This window comes from Coregonus lavaretus (assembly GCF_964263955.1).
Source record: "Coregonus lavaretus genome assembly, chromosome: 27".
NCBI classification, from domain to species: Eukaryota; Metazoa; Chordata; class Actinopteri; order Salmoniformes; family Salmonidae; genus Coregonus; species Coregonus lavaretus.
This window is the reverse complement of record NC_140014.1, coordinates 35,933,467-35,945,002: the sequence shown is the minus strand read 5'-3', so window position 1 is coordinate 35,945,002 and position 11,536 is coordinate 35,933,467. Positions and strand designations below refer to the sequence as shown.

General features: G+C 43.2%; 1 protein-coding gene across 1 annotated transcript in view; it reads left to right on the top strand.

Annotated features, from left to right (window-relative positions):
- Positions 1 to 9,416: 9,416 nt before the first annotated feature.
- The window catches only part of LOC311102858 (alpha-(1,6)-fucosyltransferase-like), a 65,116-nt gene continuing 62,996 nt past the window's right edge, over positions 9,417 to 11,536 (top strand). Inside the window, exon 1 of the mRNA XM_084144307.1 lies at positions 9,417 to 9,717. Within this exon, the coding sequence (XP_084000433.1) occupies positions 9,515 to 9,717 (203 nt within the window). The 5' untranslated portion in view covers positions 9,417 to 9,514. The remainder of the gene's footprint in view (positions 9,718 to 11,536) is intronic.

The window sequence follows — 11,536 nt, the reverse complement described above, 5'->3', positions numbered from 1 at the left end:
TGGCCTTATACAGCTCGTTGAGTGCAATCTTAATGCCAGCATTGATTTGTGGTGGTAAATAGACAGCTATGAAAAATATAGATGAAAACTCTCTTGGTAAATAGTGTGGTCTACAGCTTATCATAAGATACTCTACCTCAGGCGAGCAAAACCTTGAGACTTCCTTAGTATTTGATTTTGTGCACCAGCTGTTGTTGTATATACACTGACCGCCACCCCTTGTCTTACCGGAGTTAGCCGTTCTATCCTGCCGATGTAGCGTATATCCCGTCAGCTGTATGTTGTCCATGTCGTCTTTCAGCCACGACTCGGTGAAACATAAGATATTACATTTTACAGAAGTCTAATGTTTGGGAAAGATTTGGTGAAGTGGTAAAAGAGGATGATAGCAGTGGATGATAGCAGTTATCTCTGATGATTGTGAGGCGCTATACAAATTCAACAGTCTCAAGACAGGTACTTCAAAATGGCACGTCAAGGAACTGCACTGTTCAGATGGGTTGAATGGAATAGTAGCCTGACTGAACTCTGGACACTGACTGTAGGTCTATAACCTCTCACATAGCCTAATATTATATTAACTCCTGAAGATTTAAGCATTTCTTGCAGTAAAATAATACACCAAATGCACATTTTGACACGGGAACAGGAGAAATATTACTTATTTCTTTCAGCATCTTGTGAGAATGAATGCAGTCAGGGACTGTCTGTAAAGGTGGCAGTGCTGTCATAAAAGCTGATAGTATTTCAACCACATAAAATATGCATCCAAGTCAAACTTACATTTGAACAAAAACATGTAGGTTCATTTTAACAGCTTTTAATTTCCTTTAAACAGGTCAAACTGATGTCATTTGTCGATTTTGCATTTTTGCATTTTCTCCCCGGTCCCTAAACGTCTTTGTTGTGCTAGAGAAGCATAGATAATAAAGGAAAGAGAAAACAAGTAATGACAGAAGAGAAGCTGCATGTATCTAATTATAGATAAGTTTACTAACAAATAGCCTACCAAAACGTCAGAAATTATAAGCATAGGCCTATCTAACAAGACCTGTAAAAAAAAAACATCTGCCATCTCTGACTATACAGTGCATTTTCTATATTTACGGGATTTTCACTTTATCACATATAGTCGGGCGGTTGCGGATGGGTTATTAGCAATTGCGGGCGGGTGCGGGTGAACAAACAGCTGACCCGCGCATCACTAGAGCAGACCCAGAAGGCCTGGGCGTTCATTTCAACGCCCCAGGACGGTCCATTTACTTTCTGCTGTGAAAATCATGTGATGAAATCCTGCAATGTCATTGCTGGGTGGCAGGCCGAACGCCTGGAGCTGCTGATGGAAGACCAGTACCTGATCAGCTTGTTTTAAAACAGTCAACTTTTATGGAAATGTTTTATATAATAGCTATTTTGTTCAAAGATAAAATACTTTTGACCAGTCACAAGTGGGGCACCACCCCTAACGCCCTAATGGACGGGCCGCTACTTCTGTGAAGCCTGTCCTTAACAGTGCAGGCACAGCAGCTCTGCTCTGGCATCCAGGCTCCTGTTTCAGTGCTGCTTCAGTGGCTTTGCTGCCTATGATGTTAGTAGAGCCTTACCTCTGTCTCCTATGATGTCAGTAGAGCCTTACCTCTGTCTCCTATGATGTCAGTAGAGCCTTACCTCTGTCTCCTATGATGTTAGTAGAGCCTTACCTCTGTCTCCTATGATGTTAGTAGAGCCTTACCTCTGTCTCCTATGATGTTAGTAGAGCCTTACCTCTGTCTCCTATGATGTTAGTAGAGCCTTACCTCTGTCTCCTATGATGTTAGTAGAGCCTTACCTCTGTCTCCTATGATGTTAGTAGAGCCTTACCTCTGTCTCCTATGATGTCAGTAGAGCCTTACCTCTGTCTCCTATGATGTTAGTAGAGCCTTACCTCTGTCTCCTATGATGTTAGTAGAGCCTTACCTCTGTCTCCTATGATGTCAGTAGAGCCTTACCTCTGTCTCCTATGATGTCAGTAGAGCCTTACCTCTGTCTCCTATGATGTCAGTAGAGCCTTACCTCTGTCTCCTATGATGTCAGTAGAGCCTTACCTCTGTCTCCTATGATGTTAGTAAAGCCTTACCTCTGTCTCCTGTGCACGCACACACACACGGCACCAATCTGCTGGGCTGTCTTGGCTTACTTACAGTACTGCGGTGGCAGGCGCTATTGATGGCATCTCAGTTTCCCTCTCGTCCTAGTTTAGTGGTTTAGAGTTAAGCCCTGGAGGCATAGCGCTGCACTAGTTCACTAAGAGAAGAGAATACTCTGTGTGTGCGTGCGTGCGTGCGTGTGTGTGTGTGTGTGTGTGTGTGTGTGTGTGTGTGTGTGTGTTACTGCCTGCCTGGCTGGGTTCCCTGCCCTTAATAAGAACACAGCACTGGCATCCTCCATTATCATGAATAACACAACATCCCTTTGGATTCTCAAATGTCACTTCTCCATAGGAAATGGCAGTGCTCAACCAACCTTGAACTGCAGCCAAAATGCAAGATTTCCCCCCAAAGCAAATGTCACTTTTCGACAGAGAAATAAACATTCATATCAGGGATGGGGAGATGTGGAGATGTGGTGGGGGAGGAGTATAGGTCAAGTGTTTTACTGAGGATAGCTTACGTGGGGTTTGCTACCTGGATAACAGATGAATGAACAGAACAGAGCTCATGGCTGGGCCCTGGTTGGGTGTGGACTGTGGAGGACTAGAGACAGACAGAGGTTCCATCACTGCTATTATAGACAGACTTATACTCATCTGCCTTAGAATCAAATAAGGACAAGGTAGCCTTGTTTCTTACTATGCAGCATAGCATCGTTACCTAACCTATACAGTGGATCATCTTTTCAAAGAGAGAGAGAAAGAGAAATGAGAAGGAGAGAGAAAGAGAGAGAGAGAAAGAGAGAGAGAGAACAGCCCTCAAAGGGCTGCTCAGTAAAGCTAACTTTGATTACGGTGCCAAAAGATGTCTTCCTTCCTACTCTCTCCTGCTGAATATTTATAAAGGCTAATATTTATAAAAGATGCAGTTCCTGTTTCCTGGTTACTGCTCTTCTCTTTGACTGTGATGAGGCTGAACTGGGGCTCAGTGCTGTACTCAGCTCAATTATTCATTGGCTGAGAGAGACAGAACAAACAGAATTAGATTCCACCATTGGCTGAGAGATGCAGTGCAAACTGAATCAGAAGCACCCATTGGCTGAGAGGTAGACTAAACGATTATCAGACTCTGCCATTGGCTAAGAGAGGGAGAACAAACTGAATCAGACTCTGCCATTGGCTGAGAGAGAAAGACCTTAAGTCACATCATCAAATTATCGTTCAAGTGTCGCGTTTAATTTGATCACCTTGTTGCTCATCATCCACCTGTCCAGTGCCTGTAGCTCTAAGCCCTCCATAGGATATAGTTTATATTACAACATATGTACTGTACCTGTCAAGCCCTCCATAGGATATAGGTTACATTACAACTGTCACGCCCTGGCCTTGAGAGGCCAGTTGTCTTTAGTTGGTTTGGTCAGGGCGTGAGGATCTATGTTAGATTTTCTATGTTGCAGTTCTAGGTTGTGTTTCTATGTTCAGCCGGGTGTGATTCCCAATCAGAGACAGCTGTCGCTCGTTGTCTCTGATTGGGGATCATACTTAGGTAGCCTGGTTGCCTACCTTAGTTGTGGGATCTTGTTCTGTGTTTAGGCTTGTATGTGTATAGCCTGAGGACTTCACGTTACGTTGTTTCTTGTTTTGTTTATGTTTATTGAGTTTAATAAACATGTTCGCATACCACGCTGCACCTTGGTCTGACCCGTCTCTCAACGATCGTGACAACAACATATGTACTGTAGCTGTCAAGCCCTCCATAGGATATAGGTTACATTACAACATATGTACTGTAACTGTCAAGCCCTCCATAGGATATAGGTTACATTACAACATATGTACTGTACCTGTCAAGCCCTCTATAGGATATAGGTTACATTACAACACATGTACTGTACCTGTCAAGCCCTGCATAGGATATAGGTTACATTACAACACATGTACTGTACCTGTCAAGCCCTGCATAGGATATAGGTTACATTACAACATACAGTATATATATTGTATGTTCTATCTCCCATATCTTTGCCTATATATATACTATGAGAAGATTGATCCAATCTGTCCCAGATACAGACAGACAGTCTGTCACGATCGTTAGACGGAGTAGACCAAGGCGCAGCGTGATGAACGAACATTTTTATTATCGTCAGTGATAATACAAACAAAACAACAAACGATACGTGCAGTCCTACGGTTAAACACAACCAACACGGAACAAACCAAACGGAACAAGATCCCACAAACACTAAGGGAAACAGACAGTTTAAATATGGCTCCCAATCAGAGACAACCAGCAACAGCTGACACTCGTTGCCTCTGATTGGGAGCCACTCGGGCCAACATAGAAATACCACAACTAGAACTCCCACACAGAACATAAACACATAGAATTTACACACCCTGGCTCAACATATAGAGTCCCCAGAGCCAGGGTGTGACACAGTCGTGTAATATAGACTGTACTGTACTGACTAGCGTCCTGTCCAGAGGGTGTACATGTACATGTACATCAAGCTACCTCACACTACAGAAACAGCAGATAGGCTGCTGCACTATGGACATATTTACTGTACAGACTGTACGTACGGTACAGGGAAGTATTCGTAATAGAGGCTGGTGTTGTGTAATACAGGTGTATGATGTTAATTTGAGCCAGTCTGAAATTTCAAAGTGGAAATTACAAATGTCAGAAGCCTTTTTAAACCTCAGATACACAGACAGACAGTGAAGTTAGCGCTAGCTGCTTGGCTCACTACATTCACTACCAGACAGAGAGAGGGAGAACAAACTGCAATCAGACGATCAGAAGGAGAGAGATGAATACAGGCTGCTAGCCTCACCAGGCTCCCTCTCTGTGTGACAGGCAGGCATCCGGCAGTACCAGGCAGGCAGCTGAAGGTCAGTCTGTTGATTGATTCATTGAGTCCAACCTTTGATTGCCTCGGCCAAAAGCACTATCATACCCCCAAAAAAATGCTAACCTCCCCTGTTATTGTAATGGTGAGATATGTCGTGGGGTATGATATTTGTGCGCCTGTAACTTTCTCACTCATCATAATTCACGATTCATTCAGGATTATCTGTAATCATGGTAGCATCCACATTAATGTGTTTAGAAATATACAGTGGGGAAAAAAAGTATTTAGTCAGCCACCAATTGTGCAAGTTCTCCCACTTAAAAAGATGAGAGAGGCCTGTAATTTTCATCATAGGTACACGTCAACTATGACAGACAAATTGAGAAAAGAAAATCCAGAAAATCACATTGTAGGATTTTTAATGGATTTATTTGCAAATTATGGTGGAAAATAAGTATTTGGTCACCTACAAACAAGCAAGATTTCTGGCTCTCACAGACCTGTAACTTCTTCTTTGGCCAAGACCAAAGAGCTGTCAAAGGACACCAGAAACAAAATTGTAGACCTGCACCAGGCTGGGAAGACTGAATCTGCAATAGGTAAGCAGCTTGGTTTGAAGAAATCAACTGTGGGAGCAATTATTAGGATATGGAAGACATACAAGACCACTGATAATCTCCCTCGATCTGGGGCTCCACACAAGATCTCACCCCGTGGGGTCAAAATGATCACAAGAACGGTGAGCAAAAATCCCAGAACCACACGGGGGGACCTAGTGAATGACCTGCAGAGAGCTGGGACCAAAGTAACAAAGCCTACCATCAGTAACACACTACGCCGCCAGGGACTCAAATCCTGCAGTGCCAGACGTGTCCCCCTGCTTAAGCCAGTACATGTCCAGGCCCGTCTGAAGTTTGCTAGAGTGCATTTGGATGATCCAGAAGAGGATTGGGAGAATGTAAAATGGTCAGATGAAACCAAAATAGAACTTTTTGGTAAAAACTCAATTCGTCGTGTTTGGAGGACAAAGAATGCTGAGTTGCATCCAAAGAACACCATACCTACTGTGAAGCATGGGGGTGGAAACATCATGCTTTGGGGCTGTTTTTCTGCAAAGGGACCAGGACGACTGATCCGTGTAAAGGAAAGAATGAATGGGGCCATGTATCGTGAGATTTTGAGTGAAAACCTCCTTCCATCAGCAAGGGCATTGAAGATGAAACGTGGCTGGGTCTTTCAGCATGACAATGATCCCAAACACACCGCCCGGGCAACAAAGGAGTGGCTTCGTAAGAAGCATTTCAAGGTCCTGGAGTGGCCTAGCCAGTCTCCAGATCTCAACCCCATAGAAAATCTTTGGAGGGAGTTGAAAGTCCGTGTTGCCCAGCAACAGCCCCAAAACATCACTGCTCTAGAGGAGATCTGCATGGAGGAATGGGCCAAAATACCAGCAACAGTGTGTGAAAACCTTGTGAAGACTTACAGAAAACGTTTGACCTGTGTCATTGCCAACAAAGGGTATATAACAAAGTATTGAGAAACTTTTGTTATTGACCAAATACTTATTTTCCACCATAATTTGCAAATAAATTCATTAAAAATCCTACAATTTGATTTTCTGGATTTTATTTCCTCATTTTGTCTGTCATAGTTGAAGTGTACCTATGATGAAAATTACAGGCCTCTCTCATCTTTTTAAGTGGGAGAACTTGCACAATTGTTGGCTGACTAAATACTTTTTTCCCCCACTGTAATATATTTTTATTTACAATAAATGTGACTCCAAAATGACACAATACATTATTTAACAGTCATTTCTATTGGGCACAAAATAATCTGAAACACAACCTAAACAAAGAGCAAATGCATCCAACACATTTGTAAAGTCGCAAGCTTGGTGTAGTCATTGTGTGCTAGGAATATGGGACCAAATACTAAACTTTTGACTACTTTAATACACAATAAAGTGAATTTGTCTCAATACTTTTGCTCCCCTAAAATGTCTAAACGGTTCACCCGATACGGATGATGATACCCTCAAATTAAAGCAGACAGCCTGCACTATATTCTCATAGTCATTATTTGATTTAAAATCCAAACCTTTGGAATATAGAGTCAAAAGAAGAAAAAAATACTTCACTGTGCCAATAATTACAGAGGGCACTGTATAAAACATTGTATATGCTCCACACAGAAATCTATAAAACATTGTAGGTTGAAGTAACTTTAGATTAAGTTAATTTAACACGTGAACTTCATTTAAAATGTTCAGGCAGCAGTGAAACAAACTTTTGCAAACATTTTGGTTTTTCATGTAAAAATAATAGTCCATTCAATTATTATTTTTTTTGATTTAGGCTTTCTGATAATGTATCAATAATCAAAAACTGTTATCCCCCACACCCAAAATGTTTTTTGTTGCTCAGGGCAACACCAAGGAAAATCAGATATTTTCTGAACATTTATTAAGTGAAATATAGTAGAAAAAAATATTTTCATAAGAAGGTACAAGTTGGGCATGAACTAGTATTTCACTGCCTCTAAAACTTGATTCTGGGGTCCATTCTTCCTCACTGTCCTCAAGCTCACTGTCCACACTATGAGAGGGTATGATCCTAACTAACTGCTCGATGAGGCTCCTTTCACCCATAGAATGTCCCTGTGTCCATTGCCTGTGAATGTCAGTGGATATGTTGGCAAAAACATTGACCGAGGCCATCATCTGACATAAAATTGCATGTCTTTCATTGAGCATGATATTGCCCTGAAAAGTAGCCTAACTGCACAACGTTGCCTTGAGGCATCATATCAACTTCTGTCATCACATTTTTTTTCTTTTATCATATGGGCACAGCTGCAGTAAGTAGGGGTGTAGAGGGTGCTATAGCACCCCCTGAAAAATAGGAATAAAAAAGACATCTTAATAATACAAAATAAATAAAAAAGAAGTGCACTGGGACTTTACTAGTCAGTCCTGTATTAGAGGACCGATGTCGCCATCTGTAACGCGTGCCCCCCAAAAATTGTCAGTTTCACTTACTATACTAGGTTGAAGTAACTTAGATGAATTGAACCAACATGAAATTCAGATTGGACATGATTAAAAATGTTAAGGCAGCAGGGTAACAAACTTTTAAAAGTTGACTCAACAAATATTTTACATTGTATATGCTGCACACAGAAATCTATAACTAGTCTCTTTCTGTATTCTGCCTCTGTAATGAATACAAAATATTCAGCCATATCCATAATCATACCTAAACCTGTGGTGTGTGTGTGTGTGTGTGTGTGTGTGTGTGTGTGTGTGTGTTTGTGTGTGTGTGTGTGTGTGTGCTCTCCCTGCCTGCTCTGAGTCTGTGTGTGGCTGGGTTCTTGGGGAGGAGTGTGTGAATGTGAGCAGCGCTGAATGGGTGGAGGGACCTGTCCTCAAAGAGACGGGAGGAGGAGGAGGATACCTCTACATTGACAGCCACACACCCCCTCCACACCTCCACATTTAACCCAGTTGTATTATGAGATAACAGAACTACCGGTAGCTGCATTTATTCTATTTTCAGTATTCTCTCTCACAGGCTCTTAGCCGTTAGTTGTGCTCTGATCACTGGTGGGTTTGTGTAGTGCTCTGTTGAGAGGTGGTGGGTCTGTGTAGTGCTCTGTTGAGAGGTGGTGGGTCTGTGTAGTGCTCTGTTGAGAGGTGGTGGGTCTGTGTAGTGCTCTGTTGAGAGGTGGTGGGTCTGTGTAGTGCTCTGTTGAGAGGTGGTGGGTCTGTGTAGTGCTCTGTTGAGAGGTGGTGGGTTTGTGTAGTGCTCTGTACCAAAGTATATTTGTGTTGTGTTCAGCCAGTTTGTTTATGTAGTGTTTAGTGGTGGGTTTGTTTACTGCTGAATGGTGAGTTTATGTAGTGTTCAGTGGTGGGTTTGTTTACTGCTGAATAGTGAGTTTATGTAGTGTTCAGTGGGTTAGTGTGCTTCTCTGTTAGCTGCTGAGGGGCTCCTGACTCCTGACTCCTGACTCCTGGTTTATCTGGTGAGAGGAGGAAAGGAAAGGAAGGGAAGGTTGGGAGGAAGAAGATAAGGGCGGTGGTTTCGCTCTGATTTTGTCAGTGACTCTTCCTAACCCTACTGCTTTGTTTTCTCCTTGAAGACACCAGTGAGAGCCAGAGAGACTGAGCCATCTGTCAGTCAGTCAGTCAGAGGACTGAAGAGACACGGAGGGTGACACCAGTGAGCTGACCAGACTACCAGAGCCCGGATCAGCACAAGCCCAATCCAGCCTTGCCCAGAGAGGGCCCACCCAGGAGGGAAGACCACAACAACGGACCTCAACCCATCCTAACCCCCTTCAGGAACCCTAGCCATGCATTAACTAACCCCACCTGGACTACACTCACCTCCTCCGTTCTCCCTCCACCCTACGCCCTCCATCGCCATTCTCACCATGCTTCAGAGCCTATTGTGACGGGAATACTGCTCACCCCCCAATCCCTCACCCCTCCACCCCAGCCCCAGAGGCCCCAGAGGGGTGAAAGATGCGCCCATGGGCAGGTTCGTGGCGCTGGATTATGCTGGTGCTCCTGGCGTGGGGCACACTGCTGTTCTACATCGGGGGACACCTGGTGAGGGACAGCGAGCATCCGGAGAGATCCAGCAGAGACCTGTCCAAGATCCTGGCCAAGCTGGAGAGACTGAAACAGCAGAATGAGGACCTGAGACGCATGGCTGAGACACTCAGGTGAGACGCATGGCCGTGACTAACTGACACAGACTGAGTGTGGCTTTCTTTCCGTTTCTGTCTTTCTCACTCTCGCTCTGTGTCTCTCTGTTTCTCTTTCTTTCTCTATGTTTTTCTCTACTGTAGCTTTTTTTTTATTTCTCTCACTTTCTTTCTCTCACTTTCTTTCTCTCACTCTCTCTCTCATTCCTCTCATCTCTCTCTCATTCCTCTCATCTATCTCTCATCTCTCTCTCATTCCTCTCATCTCTCTCTCATTCCTCTCATCTCTCTCTCATTCCTCTCACTCTCTCTCATTCCTCTCATCTCTCTCTCATTCCTCTCACTCTCTCTCATTCCTCTCACTCTCTCTCATTCCTCTCATCTCTCTCTCATTCCTCTCATCTATCTCTCATCTCTCTCTCATTCCTCTCATCTCTCTCTCATTCCTCTCATCTCTCTCTCATTCCTCTCACTCTCTCTCTCATTCCTCTCACTCTCTCTCATTCCTCTCACTCTCTCTCATTCCTCTCATCTCTCTCTCATTCCTCTCATCTATCTCTCATCTCTCTCTCATTCCTCTCATCTCTCTCTCATTCCTCTCATCTCTCTCTCATTCCTCTCACTCTCTCTCATTCCTCTCATCTCTCTCTCATCTCTCTCATCTCTCTCTCATTCCTCTCATCTCTCTCTCATTCCTCTCACTCTCTCTCTCATTCCTCTCATCTCTCTCTCATTCCTCTCACTCTCTCTCTCATTCCTCTCATCTCTCTCTCATTCCTCTCATCTCTCTCTCATTCCTCTCATCTCTCTCTCATTCCTCTCACTCTCTCTCTCATTCCTCTCATCTCTCTCTCATTCCTCTCATCTCTCTCTCACTCTGTTTCTTATTTTCTTTCTCTGCCTGCTATATCACAACTCTCTCTCTTCGTTCACCGTAAGATTGTCTTTAAGTCTGTTGCTTGAAAAGACTAGATTGTAATGTATACTTTTCAAATTGAAAGTGAGAAAGTGAGACAGCATTACTTTACTATAGTGTTCACCCTCTGACCCAATAATCCCAGGCAGTGTAGATAATCTGTAGTCTGTAATAATCTTACAGTACTGAATTTCCTGGTTAAATAAAGTCGTCATCAGAGTATCAAGAGTATTTTCTCTGTATCATTATGAATCAATACTTCTCTGACCCATTATTCCAAGCGTTGATAATCTTTAATCTTACTTTACTGTAGTTTTCTTCCTGGTTAGAGGAAGTAGTCTTACATCCTGTATGACGGTTCTTCTCGTTTCAGAATTCTCTCTCACAGTCTAGCTGTTGGCTGTGCTCTGATCAGTGGTGGAGTTTTGTTTTTGTGGTGGATGTATAAAAAAATGTTCAGTGTATTTGTGTAGTGTTCTTTTGAGAGGTGGGTTAAAGTAGACTTACATCAGAGTATTTTATTTCTTCGCTGTCTACAAACCGTAACTAAAGCCATGTAATGCCAGGGGCTGTCATGGTGTTTATGGTCTAGTGTAAGATGGCATATTGTGATACATATGATGGACAGGGTGCCAACATGGACTGATGGGCTGTGTCTAAAGGCCATGAGAAAAGTTGTTCTGTTATCGCACTAGTCATATTCCATATTATGGGCCTCAAAGCCTGGCATATCAATTGATTCCAGCCTGAAGCGCCTGTCAGAGTTGTGCACTGATACGGTCCGTTTAACGATTCAAAAGGTTGTTCAAATTTAAGAAATTGATGTGCAGACAGAAGTAGTTTTTAAAGCGAAGCCTGAGGTGTGAGCGGATTTGAGACACATTCACACATTTACGCTCAAGCTCACACTGGCACGCTCAC